The sequence below is a fragment of the Lynx canadensis genome, chromosome B4 (genome assembly GCF_007474595.2).
Source record: "Lynx canadensis isolate LIC74 chromosome B4, mLynCan4.pri.v2, whole genome shotgun sequence".
NCBI lineage: Eukaryota > Metazoa > Chordata > Mammalia > Carnivora > Felidae > Lynx > Lynx canadensis.
The window spans coordinates 15,965,333-15,985,147 of NC_044309.1; the positions used below are offsets into that span (position 1 = coordinate 15,965,333).

Sequence of the window (19,815 nt, forward strand, 5' to 3'; positions counted from 1 at the left end):
CCCTCTGTTTCTGTTAATATTTTTTTCCCATTTGTCTTACTGTCTTCTCCAGAGGTTCTAATTACTTTTTTTTTTTTTAACGTTTATCTATTTTTGAGACAGAGAGAGACAGAGCATGAACGGGGGAGGTTCAGAGAGAGGGAGACACAGAATCTGAAACAGGCCAGGCTCCAGGCTCTGAGCTGTCAGCACAGAGCCCGACGCGGGGCTCGAACTCACGGACCGCGAAATCATGACCTGAGCTGAAGTCGGCCGCTTAACCGACTGAGCCACCCAGGCACCCCGGTTCTAATTACTTTTATCTTAGATCACTTTTGTCTTCAGCAGTTACCATTCCTTCTGCAAATTGTGATCAGTATTTCTTTTCCGTTTTAATTTGCTTTATTTTTCTCAAGCTCTCTCCTGCACAATTCTGGTTGCAGCCCTGTACACTTTATTTTTTGCTACTCTGACATGACTTTCATTTTTATCACGGTTTTATTTTTCTCCTCTTTTTTTCCCAGACTACTGGTAACTTTTCCAGCCCCAATTATTGTCTTACTGCTTTTTGAACTGTTGTATACATCTGATTGAATTCTTGGGTTTTTTTTTTTCTTCAAGTTTATTATTTATTTTGAGAGAAAGAGTGCACGTGTGAGCAGGGGAAGAGCAGAGAGGGAGAGAGAGAATCCCAAGCAGGCTCTGCACTGACAGTGTAAAGGCTTGATCCCACCAGTGTGAGATCATGAGCTGAGCCAAAATCAAGACTCGGTTGCTTAAGTGACTGAGCCACCCAGGCGCCCCAAGTTCTTGTTTTGAAGATGTGTTATTTAATGCTTAAAGCTCATAGAGGCATGTATGTTTGAAATTTCCTTCTGCTTCTTAATATAATTTTCTGTTGTATATTCTGCTTTTTGTTTACATTTCTTACCTTATTTTAAAATTACTATATTAATATAGCCTCAAATAGGTCCCTAATTTTTTTTTTTTTTTTTTTGCAGAAGGGGGAGGGGCAGAGGGCCTTAAAAGAGAACCTTAAGCAGGCTCCACACTCCGCACAGAGCCCTAGGCGGGGCTTGACTCAGGACTATGAGATCATGACCTGAGCCGAAAGCAAGAGTTCGATGCTCAACTGACTGAGCCACACAGGTGCCCCTATTATTCATTTTTTGACGCAGGCCACGTGAATGGAGGAGTCTTCTGGGAAATAAGGTGAAACAGATACATGGCTGCCACACCGCTCCCAGGAAGGACCTGCAGTGGCCTCTACCCTAAGGGCTTGCCTCTGTCCAGAGTCCACGATCTCGCATTCAGGGCCAGCAGGAAGTCGGCCGCGGTTACCACGGCACTTTCCGCCAGTGATCTGGGTTTTTCCAATGTCTCCTCTCCTGACTGAGAACAAACAATTGCTGGTGCATTTGGTCCTCTCCCTTGCCATTCTTTCCGTCTTGATTCTGAACAAGACATGCAAAGGTTTGCCTGCAGCTGTGCCATCTTCAGTCAGTTCCGTCTCATTTCCGTGACACTGGACACTATTCTTCATAGTTTTCTTTCTTGTTTTAGCTTATGTCTAATTCCTACATTCACTAATAATGGTTTTTCATTCCCTTTTTCCCCTTCTTTTCTTCTTTCTATCAGGAAAAGGAATAGAGTTATGTAATAGAAGTATCTTCTCAATGCCACATTTGATCAGAAATCCCAAAGAAAACCATTTACAAGTTCAAGTTCTGTACTGATCGATAAATTCTTGAAGGCAAAGACTATAGCTTCTTCAGATCTGTGCTCTCTCCAAGGGCTCAATACTCTGCATGTATTAAATGCTCAAATGATCAATATATGTTGTTTTATAAAACTGAAAATCCCTAGAGCCTCTCATCACTCCTAAGTTTTCCATTCAATTTCTACCCCCTTTTGAAACATGACTCTCAGCATGGCTCCTATATATTTGACCTAGACATGATAACACTCTCTCCACATCAGACCAGGGATATAAGGAATACCAAAGAAGAAACTGAAAGCCATAGGAAGGCAAGCTTTTTTCTTACAGACAGACTTACAGACCTTACAGACAGTGAGCTGGAGGTACCTACCTCCATTCTTCCCTTTTCCTAGCCTTCTTAGATCATAAGCAAATAATATGACTTATTATCATCTATTAAAAGTGGTAGTGAAGTATAATTAGCACTAAAACAGGGCAGAGTGCTAGAAAGCAGGAAGCTACACAGGGAAAGAGAGGCAGAAATCTGCATGGCATTCACTTTGAGTGTCTGGTTGGATATCAATCTATGAGTGCAGGGGACATGCCATGAGGGAGGGCAAAGAACTACTGCTGGGAAAAGCACAATTACTGGGGAGCTGTAAGCCAAAAAACTAGGACACCCAGAGTAGGAAGACCTAGTTGAGTACGTGCGCTATTTTATTATTATTATTATTATTATCGGAGTGTAGTTGGCGTATGATGTTATATTAGTTTCAGGCATACAACACGGTGATTCAATGAGGGTTCATTTTTCTCCACATCCTTGCCAACACTTATTACTATTTCTTGTCTTTTTGATACTAACCATTCTAACAGCTGTGAGGTGATACCTCATTGTGGTTTTGATTTGCATTTCCCTGAGGATTAGTGATGTTGAGCATCTTTTTCTGTATCCATGAGGTATTTAATAGAGATCTAAGAAAGGTCATATCTTAGTAGTGGGATGAGACTAGCCTCACAGTAAAAGCTATTCAAGACCCACTTTAAAAAAAATGCTTAAAAACATACCCTGAGAGAATTAAGCTGATCTGCAATTAACTGCCTGTGAGAACAAAATCCAATATTCCTTAAAGGGTTACAACAAACTGGCTACAATGCCAGGCTCCTAATAAAAAATTACGAGAATGCTAAGAAACAAGATAATGTGACCCATAAGCGGGAAGGGGGTGAGGGGCAAGAGGTGGGGGTGGGGAAGCTCATCAATAGAAAGAAACCCAGCAATGAGAGAGATGATGGAATTAGCAAAGGTTTTAACAGTCAAAAATATCATCAATTTTTTCAAAGGCCTAGAGAAAACAAAAACATGGAGACAAATTGAATACATGAAAAAAGTTAACTGAAACTTCTAAAAATGGAAAAAAATTGAAACAAAAAGTTACGCACTGAAAAAAAATAATAACTTGAAGATATAACAATATGGCATGTTCCCAAATGAAGCTCATAGAGAAAAGGAGAGTAAAAATGAATACCTTCAGTGACCACCAGGACAATATGAAGGGATCTAATACATGCATAATTTGAGGTAAAGTGAAAATAGGAAACAGAGAAAATATTTGAATAATGGCTAAAACCTTCCCAAATTTGATGAAAACTATAAACAAGAAAAGCACAAGGCCCAAGCAGAATGAATAAAGAAAAACATACAAAAACATACCAAATAACATTTCTGAAAACAAGTGATAGGGACAAAATGTTAATTGTAGCCAGAGAAACATATAATATATTAAGAGAAATGAAAATAAGAATTATTAGACTTCTAATCAGAAATTAAGCAAACCAGGTAAAGATGGAAAGTGCTGGAAAACTGTTTTAATTCATAGAAAATATGAACTTATGAAAACATCTTTCAAAAAATGAATGCAACCAAGGATTCAGTGAAAATTCTATTTTACAATAAAGACAAAATAAAATACTTCTGCACTCACAAAAAACTGAGAAATTTGTCACCTGCCAAATGCTCATGACAGGAAATGCTAAAGATTTTTCAGGAAGAAGGAAATTATACCACATGCAAACTTTGATTTAAAAAAAAAATGAAGAGTGTTAAAAATAGCAGATGATATGTAAATAAATATGAAACATTTCAGGTCTTTTTAAAACTTTTAATAAATATTTGACTACTTAATCCAAAAACACTAACAATATATTTGAGGTTTTAATAAACATAGGAGTAAAATGTATGACAGTAATAGCAAAATATTCTGGAGAGTAAAATGGATGTATATACTGTTGAATTAATTTATGAAGTGCTATATGTTATTTGAAGGTGGGCTTCCGTAAGTTAAAGATGCATACTGTAAACCCTAGAGTAGCCACTAAGAAAATAAGACAGATACAAATAGTAAGATATACCTAATAGCCATTAGTGGAGAAACAGACGGAAAAATAGAAAACAAATAACAAGGTAGTAGAATTAAAATAATATTAATAACAAAATTAAATGTAAATGTATTCCAATTAAAAGGTAGAGGTTGCCAGACTGAATAAAAAAGCAAGACCCAGCTATACACTGTCTACAGCAAATCTAATTTAAATACAAAGATATAAGTAGGATAAAATTTAAAGGATGGAAAAAGATAAACATGCAAACATTAATCATAAGAAAGCAGAAGTGGCTGTATTAATATCAGGAAAAGTAGACTTCAGAACAAGAAATACTTCCTAGGGTTAAAAAGGAACATTTCATGATGCTAAAGGGGTCAATCACAAAAAAAATTATAAAGTATGTACACTTAATAACAGAGCTTCAAGATAAAATGAAGCAAAAACTGACAACACCGAAAAAAGAGACACATTTATGACTGTAACTGGAGATTACAACACCCCTTTCTCAGCACCTGATAGAAAAAATCAGTAATAATATAGAAAAATTGAACACTAACAACCAACTTGACCTAACTGACATTTACCGAGTATTCCACCCAACAAGAAAAGAATACATTCTTGGGGCACCTGGGTGGCTCAGTCAGTTAAGTGCCTGACTCTTGATCTCGGCTCGGGTCATGATCTCAAGGTTTGTGAGTTCAAGCCCCACCTGAGGCTCTGTGTTTACATCGCAGAGCTTGCTTGGGATTCTGTCTCTCGTTCTCTCTGCCCCTCCCCTGCTGTGCTCTCTGTCTCTCTCAAAATAAACTAAAAAAAAAGTTAAAGAAAAAAAAAAAAGAAAAGAAAATAATACATTCTTTTCAATAGCATATAGATAGAGCATTCACTAGACAGAATGAATTCTGGCCTATAACAAAGTCACAACAAATTTAAAATAACTGAAATCATACACAGTATGACCAAAATAAAACAGAAATGAGAAATCAATAACAGAAAGCTATCTGGAAATATCATGAATATTTGGAAAGTTAAACCCATACTTATACGTAATGCAGGGGCCAAAGAAGAAATCAGAAGGCAAATTGGAAAATATTTTGAACTGTATGAAAATGAACACACAACATATGACAGTTTGTGAAATGTAGTCAAAACTTAGGAAAATTTACACTAAATGTTTTTACAAAAAAAGGAAAACAATCTCAAGTCAATCATCTAAGTCCCACTGTAAGAAGTATTAAAAATTTCAATGCAAAGTAAGTAGAAAGAAATAATAAAGATAAACAGAAATTAGTGAAATAGTAAACAAATGAATAATAGATAAAATCAATTGCATCCACAGCTGGTTACTTAAAAAGACCAATAAAATTGGTAAACCTCCAGCTTCATTAGCAGAGGAAAAAAAAAAAGAAAAGATACAAATAACTAACATTAGGAATGACATAGAGTTCACATGTAGAAAAAGGATATAAGGAAATATGAAAAATGTCAAGCCAATACATTTGACAAATTAGGTAAAATGGATAATTTCTTCAAAGATCACAAATTTCTAAAACTAAACAAAAAAATAAATAGAAAGCTTTACTGGTATTGTAACAATTAAAGAAATTAAATTCATAGTTTAAAATCTTCCCACAAAGAAAACTCTAGGCCCACATAGCTCCATTAACTAAATTCTATCAAACATTTATAGAGGAACTAATACTTGTTTTTCAAACTCTTCCAAAAAGTATAAGGCTAATATGACCCTAATACCAAAACCATACTAAAAAGCTGAGGAGAATGTAAAAATATTTAACAAAATATTAACAAATTGAAAGCAAACAAATTTTTATTACATAAAAAAGATAGTAGATCATGACCAGGTAGGATTTATCCCAGGAATGCAATACTGAGTTAATATTCAAAAAAAGTTATTGATATAATCACTGTATTACCAGAATAAAAGGGGAGAATGCTATAATCATGCCAAAAGATGCAAGAAAGATAGCATTTGAAAAACTAAAAATCCATTCCTCATAAAAATTCTCAGAAAATGTAATAAAAAGAAACTTAATAAAATGCATCTATAAAAAATCTACAACTAACATCATACTAAATGGTGAATGACTGAAGGTTCTGCCCCTAGAATCTAGAAGAAGGCAAGGATACCCAAGGCAATCCTATTTAATCAATACTGTACAGAAGACCCTATACAATGCAATAAGAAAAAAGTAACACTGATTGGAGGGGAAAGCAAAACTCTTTATTCTCAGATAGTATTTGTGTGTATGTGGAAAAATCCTAAAAAATCAAAGCTATCAGAATAAATTAATATAACAAAGTCACAAGATACAAGGTGAAGGTCAAGAAACACAACTATGTGTATTCTTATATGCTAGCAATAAACAATTAAAAATATATTTTTTAACAAACACCACTTACAATAGCATCAAAACCCACAGGTATTTAGGGATTAATTAACTAAAATGTGTGTAAGACTTGTACACTAAATAGTATAAAATATTGCTGATATAAATTAAAGAACATCTAAATAAATGAAGAGAGATACCATATTCATGGACTGAAAGACTCAATTTTATTAAGATTATCAGTTCTTCCAAAACCAATCAGTGCAATTCCAATAAAAATGTCTTTTTTTTTTTTTTTTTTTACTCATAGAAATTGGCAGGGTGATTCTGAAACTTACACACAAATGTAAATGACAGTGTAACCAAAATAATGTTGAAAAAGAAAAACAGAAATTCGAGAATTTACACTACCTGAATTCAATACATATTATAAAGCTATAATAATCACAAGAGTGTGCTATTGGTGTAAGGAAAAACATACAAATACTACTGAAGAGAGTCTGGAAATAGACTCACACATTTATGACTTAGTTTTTTAATAAAGGTGTCAAGGAAATTGAGGAAAGGATAATCATTTCAGAAATGGTGCCAGGACAATGTTTTATGCACTTGGAAAAAAATAAATGACTGCTACTTCAAATTGCACACAAAAAGTAACTCTAAATGAGTCAGAAATCTAAATAGAAAAGCCAAAACCATAAAATTTCTAGAAGAGGGAAAAATAGGGTAAACAAAGATTTTTTTTTTAGAACACATAAAAACGTGACCCAAAAACAAAAAAAAGATAAATAATAACACATGCAATTTGATGAACACAGTTAAGGAAATGAAAAGACAAGTTACAGAACTGGAGGAAATCTTTGTTATATATATTCTGACAAACAACTTGAATCCAGAAAACTTAATAAGCCTTTCAACTAAATGATGATATTACAAACACACCAAGTAATAAAAATTGGGCAAGAAATTTCATCACCGAAGAAAACACAGAAATAGCCGAGAAGTACATGAAACGATGCTCAACATTATTAGCCAGCAGGGAAATGCAAATTGGAATCAGCACACACGAAAGAATCACAATACCTCTATATGCTCACTAGAATGGCTACAATTTTAAAAATTGACAATATCAGGGACACTTTGGTGGCTCAGTCTGTTAAGTGTCCAACTTAGGTTCTGACCCTGATCTCGTGGTTTGAGTTCGAGCCCCGCATCGGGCTCTGTGCTGACAGCTCAGAGCCTGGAGCCTGTTTCAGATGCTGTGTCTCCCTCTCTCTCTGCCCCTCCCCCGCTCTATCTGTGTGTCTCTCTCTCAAAAATAAATAAACATTAAAAAATGACAATATCAAGCGCTGTAAGGATGTGAAACAACTGAAACATGTACGTGGTTATGAGACCGTAAGATGGTATAAGCACTAGAGAAAGCAGTTAGCATTTTCTCATAAAATTAAAGAAACCTACTATATGACCCAGAAATTCCAGTTCTGGGTATTCGTCTACAAGAAATGAAAACAAAGGTTCACACAAAAACTTGGACATGAATGTTCATAGCAACTTTTTTGTAATGGTCAAAAACTGGAAACAACCTAGATGTCTAACATCATGTGAATGGATACATACCCTGTAGTGTAAAATATTCCACTGTACAGAATATGACTCAGCAATAACAAAGAGCAGACTACCGATATGCACAACAACATGGGTAAATTCAAAAAACATTATGTTACACAGAAAAGTTACACCCAAAAAACTCACCCTCATGATTTTATTTGTGATGTATTAGAAATGGAAAATTTAATCCGTAATGACAGAAAGATCAGTAGTTGCCCGGGGTTAGGGCACCAAGGAACACTGTAGGGGATGGGCGTTCTAAGTCCTGATTGCGGTGGTTACGCACTTGTATGTACTGGTCAAAACTCAAACTACGCACCTTAAACGAGTGCAGTTTATTGTGTATAATTATGGCTTCATGAGAAATTCATTGTAAAAGTCGTCACAATAAGAAAATGAGAGAAAAAAACAATTTCATATTATTTTTAAAATAACTATTATTTACTAACACTATTTAAAAATAGGGTTAAATACCTCTGCTGAGTTCATCACGTGTACTTTTAACCTTTAATTTTGACAGGCTTGCTAAAATAAGAAGCATTCAATAAGTAATAGCCAACGACTGCCTCTCTCTGTCTCTCTCTCTCTCTATATATATATATATACACATACATATTATAGTATGTGACTATTGCTTGAAAGTAAAGAATTAATCAAAGTTTAATGCTATTAGAGAACCATGAATTTAGGAGTCAAACATATTCTTACGTTTCATTCCCTTGTCTCAGAAACCAAAATACTGAACTCGCTCACTCTCACTCTCTTAAACTGAAAATTAAAAAAAAATAAAGGCAAAATAGAGCATGCCATCTTCCGACAGAACAGAAAATGTCAATGCCCTTCTCCTAAAATTCTCATTCGTATATAACTTATTCTCCAATTAACACACCATCGATCAGTATCATACAGTGGTTTTCAATCACGTTTTCCTCGCCATCTACTCATCAAAGCAATAAGCATGATTACTCACTTCAATTGTCTTGGCCAGTAACTGAGTGTGAGGAAAATTGTACGCGTACACTTCATTAGCGACAGTGTTTACGTCAATGGCAGCCACCACTTGTGCAGGAATACAGCTTTCTGTAATGATAAATGGAATATCTTAAAATGCAAAGTCCTCAGTATCAACGTGTTCACTTTACAGAGAAGTCAAAGTAGCAGAATTGTGCAGCACGTTTCCTCACTAGCCAGAGCTCAGATTTCCGTGGCTGACCAGGCTGCGGGAGTCGGGCACGAAGTGAAAGACGTGCATACTTCTGGCTTATTACTCTAAACAGCATTCTGAAGCTAAAAATGAGAATTAAATGTGTTAGTCAGTATTTCTGACCTTTGCCTTCCTCACTCCATTAAGATACACACTTACAAGTTAAATAGAAAGTTCTCGTAAGTTCAAACAAACCAAAAATAGGATAGTTAAGTATATTCTTAAAAACTGTATCACGCGGAAGTTTATATAAATAAATTAACTACCATTTGCTCTTCACCTTCTAATGTTAATATAAAGCTGCTTCCCAATATCACTACAAATGCTTTTAGTTAAATTTGGGGGATTTCTTTAACAATAATATTATTGAGATATAATTTACATTCCAAAAAAATTCACCTGTTTAAGGCATAGGCAAGTTTTGAAATGAAATGAACAGTTAAGCGGTGTCCAAATGTATAAAACACATAGACTAAAAAAAAAAAAAAAAAAATCTTGACAGCCTAGGACAGAATGTAAGAAGAGCAAGGGAAATAATTCCAAGGGCATGCCTTCGCTGCTAAAAAAATAATAATAATAATTTTCAGAATGGTATCAGATTCAGAGTTCTGCTATAGCCCTTCACTGACAGTCAACAATGAGGCTACGTAAACACACATAGCTGCTGTTAGATTTTGCAATTACCACCCCCTTGCACTCTTTACTCAAACACATACAAAACTAATCATGTATATATACTGACCTAAATCAGGAGAAAATGTGAAGTTTTAAAAATAATAGTATTTGAGACTTCTGAGGAATACCATAAGAAAAAATATTACAAAATTGCATAATACCTCCAAATAGCTATTTCTTTAATAACCATTTGCTGTTAATAGTTAGCACAGGTAGACCAAATATCAAAAAATGAAAAGAAAATTTAGTGGTGAGAAGCTAGGGCTCATGCAGCAGGCACCAGAAATAAAATCCACATCACAGAAGATGGAGTAAAGAGGAAGGCTCACACACACTCAGAAAATAATCACAGCCATTCACTGAGGCCTAAAAGTGAAGATGCCAGACACAAAACAAGGGCGTAAATGTCTTTAAGTACATATTTGCTGAAGACACTCGGCCAGGACCAGCTATCTCCTAGGTATTTATCACTGGAAACTCTGAGGTCCGGTGAGTAATATCGTATAGCTGACTCCAACCGAGTTTAAAAGCAGTAACTAGTCCCTTGCCTTGATATTAACTTGTACATAATATCTTTGTCAAGGGCATCAGAGAAATCTTGAAACGCAAATCAGGAAGGCTTTTAAACAAACAAGAAAATTAGTATATAAGGATCATTTTGCAAAATCACAGACCTGTTATAATTCAGGTCAAGAACTAAGTTACTACTAAACACTGTAAGAGAGCTCAGAATTAAATCAACTTTATTGAACTATTTTACTGTTCTGCTGAATAAGATATCTTATGAGCATGATGTAGCCTGCATGCATTTCCACAATATATGCAGCAAACTGGGATTGCCTGGAGTTGATTAATATGACTTTTCTCTTTTTTCAGGCTGACTGACAATCTACAGTGATGTGCTGAATCTGTACCACAATCAATAATTAATTTTATGTTCTTGCATCATGTGCCCGAAAGACACAAAAACTTACGAAAAGTAACTGCCAAATAAATGTTTTATGTGGCTATCTAAGAACTGATGAACCGAAAATTCTCAGAAAACAAGAGATTTTAAAAGTCAATAAGCAAATGCACTGTTTACACATTACTGTGGATTGTTGTAAAATTAGGATCCACTGCATGACCTAAAAAGTTACTTCCGTGATGAGAAATGGATGTACCAAGATATTGCTGACAGTAATTCAACTTGCTTTTTCAAAACAGAATTGTTCTGGGGTATGGACATGTTTCTAAGGAAACATTTAGAGTTATAAATAACAATTTAAAAAAGCAAACCTGTCAATTCTGTCAAAATCTGGACTTGAGATCCAAAGACAAGTTGACTAATATTTTCTACTATATACTTGAAAAATCCAAAAATCTTTGTCAAGCCACATACACATATTTTGAAAATGTTTAACTAACAGTATCTAAGTGAATATAATTCACTTAGTGAGTTTTGTACAAGTGAGCTAGATCTATTACTTAAATCATGCAGGAGCAGTGATTCTTGAAAAGGGAATTGGGGAAAGGGAACCCATCAGGATCTTCTGGTGGGATGGAGCATGGGATGTGTTTTCAGCACTTTGGTCTATTGCTTTACCTGGATTTTATTCATGATATTTCAGTTATTACACTGGACTGTGTACGTATCAACAGGAAACATGGGTATAAAAGGTGAGACACTCTAGTTAGAGAAATGCAGTATAAATGCTGTGAAAATATTGTCAGATCAGATGTACAAGGAAAGACAAGAGGTATCATACTATTTACATGAGGACTGAATTGAAAAAGGTAGATTTAGTTATACCAGGAGAGATTTCTAGGGAAATGTAAGAAATGTCACTGACAATACATGCATAAGTCCTGCTCTCAAATATGTCTCAAGTAGGCAAGAATCTCTCTCTCCCTCTCTCTCTCTCTCTCACACACACACACACACACACACACACACACACACACACACCCTATGTGAATAGCAATAATTTTCCTTCTTTTTCTGATCACTCTTTCGGGAGAAGTTGTAGGAAAAACCTCTGGTTGGTAGTAGTGAAAAGGCACAAGTTCACACTCTACCTGCCTTTCCTAACCAAATAAATCAGAAAGTTTAATTGTGCATAGTTAGTAAGGTGGGGGAAAAATTCTGTTTTTAAAAATGTAAATATAAAATTAACCAGTCCACTTGGAAATAAGAAAAGTAGCTTAATTTTTCTTTGTTTTATTTATCATTTATTTTCTGACTTGTACCTTATATGGGTGAGTAATTATTTGAATGAGCTCATTATAATCACACCTGAGACACCGAATCAGGTATGTTAATACTGACACCTAGTTGTGAAATGAAAGGTGAGTTGAACATATCCAATGTCTATTTCCTTTCATTCAAAGTGATAGCTTAAGAATAAAAAAGTACTATGCAAAAACAGACCTGAATGGATTCTGGATTTAAAATGATTACTAACGAGGCACCTGGGTGGCTCAATGGGTTAAGCATCAGATTCTTGATTTTAGCTCAGGTCATGATTTCACAATCATGAGTTCGAGTCCCGCATTGGGCTCCAAGCTTAGCATGAAGCCTGCTTAAGACTCTCTGTCTCCCTTCCTCTGCCCCTCTCCCCCACTCATGCACTCTTTTTCTCTCAAAAACGTAAATAAAATAAATAAAATGATTGCTAAGTGTTTTATCACTATTAGCAAAGTATATTTCTTTTCTTTTTAAAGATTCTTGCATTTCAAAACTTGCAAATAAATTCTCTGAATTAAATAAAATTTAAAATAAGTCTCAATTTTTTTACAAAGTCCATTAATTTCCTTAGAAAATCGCCTTAGAAGTTTAGCCAACAGTAAACCAAAAAAACTTACTTTCGGTCAAGATATACACTAGATCTTTGTTACTAAGACCTCACTAAATACAAGAGCTCATCAACCAGAAAGTAGACAGGAACCACTTGAGACCTGTGTACAGACCAGAGCTGGGGAAGTGGGACAAGAGAGAAAGGTGCCAACTAATATTTAAAAAGGAGCACACTGAATTTACATGGAAAGAAAAATAAAGATGCTATGCCAGATAACAGTGCAATGTGGAGAAGAGGAGACAATGCATTCTGATTAGGACCTTGAGAACGGAAATTAAGATGTTAAGAAAAAAGAAGAACGTGATAGTTTGTGCTCTCTGGCCTTTCTACTATCGGTTTGTTTCTACTGTGGAAAAATAAATGTAATGGCTGCACTCTAATCACCATGTTAGTCCATGAAGAGAAGGGCCGCTTTCCAGGCTGATGAGGCAAAGAAGGAGAAGGAGCGGACGTCCTGAAGGATTTCACAGAGTCGCTGTAGCAGCCCTGGATTACTACGTCTAGACATATTTTATGTGAGAAACAAATTTTGACCTTTTGGACACTATTATTTTGGATGTCTCTATTATGGACAGTTGAACCTAATCCTAATGAATGCATGAACCCAATCCTAACAGTTACCCCAGCTGTTCAGCCAGGGTGTGTGTGCACACGCGCGAGGAGGGAATTTCAGGTTCAGTTCCTATTTAGACTGGATCAATGTACTTGGGCAAACATTTATTGAGTCGTGTGTGCAAAACATTTTGTAGACCCACAGGGATGGATACACAAAGTGTATATTTATGGAGGTCAGGGGAGTCTTAAAATTAAAACATTGTTCTTCTCTGAAGTACAAGAATCCCTCCTTTAATGTAAAGTTTTCCTTATGAAGGGGATTCCTACTAAGCAAATACTTTCTTCATTATTTTTTAATTTTTAGTACTGAAATATAGCCGGGATACAATATTAGTTTCAGGTGGACCACACAGTGATTCGACAATCCTGTACATGACTCAGTGCTCACCATGGTAAGTGAAGTCACCATTGGTCACCAGTTAACACTATCTCTTCATTATTTGTTAAAAGTCACATGTATGTTTCCCTGAGAACAACTTTGAAGACTTGATTGAAGGAAATATAAAAAATTTAGAAAACTAAGCAAAATCATGCATTAAATAAACAACTCAAAAATCTAATACAGACAGCATTCCTAGCAATACCAGCACCATGATATACCTCAAAATCTCAAAAGCAAAACCGCTGAAACTCTGCAACAGTCATAATCAACCTCATGTATTTTCTAACCTCAGTAATCTCTCACTGAATACTTGTGCACAGCAAGACTTCCTCAGATGAGTTATCATAATACTGATTAGAAGGTGACACAATAGCTCCCACTAAGGAAGTTCTGGTTTCCTTTTGGAATGATGGCTTGAGTGTTACCCAACAGCCTCTGTGGCTCTTGACATAAAACAAAGGTCAAACTAAAAATATTGATAATGATTACTAAAGAGGGGACACAATCATAATTTCTTTAATTTCTCAGGCTTTCATGCAACAGATCTTTTAATGATTACAAGTGTTCATAAGCCCTTTTTATAAAAGGTGCTTGGTATTTTTAAATGATTTCTTGTCCTAATATTAAGAAATGTCTCCTTCTGGGGTGTCTGGGTGGCTCAGTCGGGTAAGCGACCGACTTCGGCTCAGGTCATGATCCTGCAGTTTGTGAGTTCGAGCCCCACGTCGGGCTCTGTGCTGACAGCTCAGAGCCTGGAGACTGCTTCGGATTCTATGTCTCCCCCTCTCTCTACCCCTCCCCTGCTCATGCTCTGTGTCTGTCTCCCAGTCTCTCAGTAATAAATAAACATTAAAACATTAAAAAAAGAAAAAAAAAGAAATGTCTCCTTCCAATTGAAGTTTGATAACTTTTTAAAACTTGGGAAGCAATAACAGATTGCTTATTTTTACATTGTTTTTTTTTTTTAAAGAAAAATAAACCTTCATTTGCTTTTGCTTCTTATAGAAAGTCTATATTTTAGAAACTTTATTAAGGGAGATGGTCAGTGTTCAACAGACATGTTTATTTATAAGCTACACACATCAATACATGTAACACTTGATGTCAATTTTTAAAAAAACATGAAAGCTGCTCTTTTTTCTGAACTCCTATCAGTAAATTTACACTCATGGGGTTTCCCAGGATTCTTCCTAGGTTCTAACGAAGTCATTCTACTGCTTCCAAGTTATCTGGTACTTCACCGCTGTCTACCCGTTAAAATCCACACTTCTTAGTATGATCTCATGGTGCATTGCTGTCTAGCTTTCTCTCTTGACATTGTCCCTCAACCAACCACTTTCTTTCAACTCATACCCACCACACTCATACACATACACTTTTCCCCGGGTAATACCCAACTACTTATCATGCCCCAGAGGGGCCATAACTTCTCAATCCTAATGCTTCTGCACATAGTTTAAAAGCCTATCCTACCCTGCCCCAGGTCACCATCTTTCTGGTCCTAGATCATTTTTATTGGTCCCTCAGGACCCATTCAGCTCAGGCATGACTCCTCCAGGGGGCTTTCACTGAGCCCGCCAGATTGAAGTGGGGGCCGGTCCCTCAGGCTGTCACTGCACTGGGTAGTTCACACGGTCAGCACATTTATCCCAGGACACCACCTCTCTCACTAGACTCTGTGATCTGATAGAGCCCATGCCATGGCTGGTGCATCCCAGCCTGACTCACAGCACCCAGACATTTCTGCAACTGGCACCCAATAGGCCTTCAGTAAACATCTGAATGAATAGTATGAAAATGAGTGAATTTGATCTCTAACTTCAACCTGATTATTGTTGATTACCCTCTTCAGTGTCCTGTTCCTGGGAACAGGACTAGCTTAAAAGCCTTTAATAACCCTGTACTTGAGTGTTTATTGATGTCTGAAAGACCGTGTTTAAGTAGATTGTTTGACATTCGGGTAAAATTTTAACCTCGGAAACACAATGAAGTTTCCAGAATGGCCTACAAAATTCTATTCATTTTACAAATATGTTAAAGAATAGCACCAATAGGGCTAGCGTCAGGCAGTTATAAACATTTGTTAGAGTACATATCGTGTACTAAGCACACGAGATGAGTGGACACCTGTGTTGTACTTTGCCAGCATCCAGTACCCTTTTTTCTGGCAATAGTCCCAGAGTTTCTTTTGGGGATCTCACCTCACTCACTTTCTTTCAAGTGGTTCAGATAGCCTCAGCCCCTTCCCCTAGTTTCTCCGAAAGCGCGTGTCAGATGCCTGAGCCAAGACTTCCAGAGTGGGTTCAGGAAGGGCAAACAAGACAAAATAAGCAAGTAGGCACAAGAAGAGAGAACACCTGACTTTTCCTTGGGCAACTAGGAAGAGATGCTTGCTCTTTCTTACTGAGTTTAACCATGGAAGGGAAGGATATTACGTGCAGCAGCAACTACAGCCTTCTGATGCAGTAACGGGAGCATGTATATAAAAATGCACCCACTCTAGACAGAACAAATTTGAGATAGATATACAGAGAAAGAAAACTGGCTCCTGGTAACATGATGCGAGCCCCTTTAAGCTGCATCCCAAACCAAGCCTATATTTGATCTCAGTCATTACATGAGTATTTACGTCTTTTATGTAAACCAGTTTGCATTGTTTTTTGTAACTTGGAAACAACAGTTCTAATAGGCATTTAAGAGAACACACTCTGAAATATCACTTGTCACTCTGAAGAAATGCATTTCAAATTCCAACTTGGCAAGCAGAACAACATGAACTTTACCAAAAGCCTTGTGAATGAGAAATTAATTAACCAAACAGAACCAAAATTAATTTACCAAACAGAAGCACATCTCTTCATCAAACACTCCTCAGGTGTCCTAAGTTGAGGCAATAATCGCAGGAGTCCCAATTCGGGGGGCAAGGACTTCATTATAGGGTTACCTAACTACCTTACCCTCTACGTGTATTCTGAAGACAACAAATATGTAGAGAGCACCTGTAAGCTGTATCTCCAAGCTCTTTCAAGGAGCATATAATATTTTCAGTTGAACAGTCTTAACAATTCCTGCAAAATTCAAGTTCTGAAAGTAAAAGCAGTCAAATAGAAATTTCAATTACAGGCAATTCAAAATAAAGAATTGTGTATGATCTATTAACATATAAAAGGATGCTGCACTTCACCAATAATGACAGAAATCCACATTAATCAGTTTTACTTATCAGATTTAGGAAAGGTCTTATAAAATGAACACTGTCTAGTGCAAGCAAGTGTTTGGAAAAATGTGCCCCTCCTCTTGTTGACCGTAGTATTCATGGATTCAACTCTTCTATCACTAGTCCTAGTGATTCTACTTGTGACAATTTATGCTAAGAAATATTTGGACAATGTAAGTGTAAGACTGCATAGATGTATGAGAACAACCATATTAAAAATGATACCCATATATACTAATGTGGAGTGACAGAAATTTTTAAGGACAAAAAAGTTACTAAATAATCTTGTTCAGTAATAATTCAAGTTTTGTAAAGTGTATGTGTATGTACCCATATTAAGAAAAAAAAAACAGCAAATGTCAACAGGGGCTATCTCTTTTGGTACAGAGAATTGGGGGGTAATTTTTATTTCTTCCTTTAAACCTTTTTGGATTATTTGGTCTTTTTCTTAACAATAAGAATAGAATGCTTTTGTAATCAGTGAAAAGCAAACAAACGTAAAACTATTTTTATCTTGGAACAAAAGAATTCAAAGCTTCTCTTGGTTGTGACCCTGAGAAATCACAAAAGGAAGGTATCAAGGACAGACCAAAAAGGTTTGGATACATTCTCAAAACATGCCCAACTGACTGTAAGACCCCCCCCCCCCGCCACACACACACACCAGTAATATAACTCAATGTATTATTTATCCCATAAACTCAACAACAGTCAAAAGAATAAAAAACAAGAATTAAACTACATTGCCATGGTTCTTTAGAGATTAACAAGTAAATAGCATATGGCCAAAAATGTAGAGTTGAAAGCTATCTAGTTATATATTTAGAATTCAAAGGATATAAATCTAAATCTGTGTTCTCCATTTTCCCATGACATTTAAGCCTTCCTATTAATCTTTTAAAGGCATGAACATGTTTAAAAACATTTATGTAAATAGTTAAGAAATAAGCAATATAAAGCACATGTTATCCACCCTATTACAGCTTTAAATAACAAAGACTTTGTTTTCCATAAGTTTGCTTTGAATGAACAAACCTCTATGAATGTTTCATCACTATAAAAATGTAGAAAATTCTTTGTTGAGATTTTCTTACAATTTAAAAGATCATTTCTGATACACTCATGGAAGTCAATGAAGAAATGATGTATGCATTAGTACTCTGTGCCTAACCAACTATGAATGAAAAAAAGAGTTGTAAAACTATTATCATGTTATCAATCATAAAAATCCCAAAGATTAAACTAAAAACTCTTCTCTAAGAAAGTTAAAAATAAAAAAAATAAAAACTCCTCTCCAATTTGTCCTGCTATTCTGAGCCCCTCTTTGCTTTATATAAAGTAGACCTTTCTTAGAGCTTATTCTTTTCATTATTGACTTCATAATGTTTTAAACCCTATCCTGAATTTCTGCTACAGGCATCTCTAGAAGGATTAAGTTTTACAATTTGGCACAGAATCAGAAAGTATAAATTAGCCCTAAGACCTCAGGGGAAAAAGCACTTCAATTATCTCATTCCTCATTTTCCTCTTCTGCGTCTCCTCCTGACTATATATTTCTTTGCAAACCTTTTTCCATTAAGCCACGGGGTATTCAACAAATACTGGCTATCATTTTTTACTCAAAACTCTCATAGGCACACCCTACCGAGATCTTTTATTCAGAGCGTGTATGTATGTGTGTATTCACAAGTCCTCAGAAAGAAAGATTTTAGGATATGGACATCTACTTATCTAGCTCTTTCTCAGCTGTGTTTGAAGTTTAGCTCTACGAATTCCAACTATGTGACTTAGGCAAGTTACTTGACTTCATTAAGTCTCAGCATCTTTATCCATGAAAGTGAGAGAACAGAGGTAATAAAGTACCTACGTCATAGAGTTTTCTGAGGATTAAATTAGCTAACACCTATAAAGCTCTTATATTTGTGCTGGCCATGCAGTAAGTACTTAATAAATGTTTTCCACCATAACTATCAAGAGTTCAAAGATTTTTTTTTAAATAAGAATATGGAATATCAAATGCTAGAAAGGACTAAGTGTAAGGACCTCTCACTGCAGGTGTATCAATCGAGGATTCAGTGTTTGAGAGGGCAGTTTGGCAGTATGTATCTAAAGCCTTCAAAACTGCTTTGGCCTTAGCGATTTTATATCTGGGCACATATCCTAAGATGTGGTAGGCAGAACAGTGACCCCCCCCCCAAAATCCATCCCCATCCTAATCCATGAAACATATAAAAATGTTACCTTACATGGTAACAGGGACTTTTGCAGATATGATTAAAGATCTTAAAAAGAGGAGATCATCCTGGGTTATGCAGGTAGACCCAGCCAGATCACAAGAAGGATGGAGGAGGGTTAGAGTTAGAGGAGATGTGATGAAGGAAACAGAGGTCAGAGAGAAAAACTAGAAGATACTGTATTTGCAGCTTTGAAGATGGAGGATGAAGTCATGAGCCAAGAAATGCAGGTGACCTCTAGAAGCTGGAAAACACAAGGAAACACACTGTCCCCTTGAGCTTCCAGAAGGAAACAGCTTGGACAAAACCTTGATTTTAAGATGTTTGACCTCCAGCACTATAAGATAATCAGTTTGTGTTGCTTTAAGCCATTGTTTGTGGTGATGTGTTACACCAGCAATAGGAAACCAATATGTAAGGCAACAATAAACTAACATGAAAGATTTATATACAAAATAAATGCTATTTTATTTATAATAGCAAAAGATTATAAGCAACCTAAATGTCCAAAAATAGTTAATTGCTTTGAACAAGAACTTCCATAAAATGGAATATTACACAACCATTAAAAAACAAGTTGGCAAATATATTTAATGACAAGGAAGGAAAACTTCAAGATATTCTAAGTG

General features: G+C 35.8%; 1 protein-coding gene across 11 annotated transcripts in view; it reads right to left on the reverse strand.

Annotated features, from left to right (window-relative positions):
- Window positions 1-19,815, reverse strand: part of TRDMT1 (tRNA aspartic acid methyltransferase 1) — an 80,593-nt gene that overhangs the window by 24,663 nt on the left and 36,115 nt on the right. For all 11 annotated transcript variants that reach the window (XM_030320475.1, XM_030320474.1, XM_030320469.1 and 8 more), the window contains one exon: window positions 8,993-9,102. In XM_030320475.1, the coding sequence (XP_030176335.1) occupies window positions 8,993-9,102 (110 nt within the window). Of the gene's footprint in view, window positions 1-8,992; window positions 9,103-19,815 lie in introns of those variants that run through there.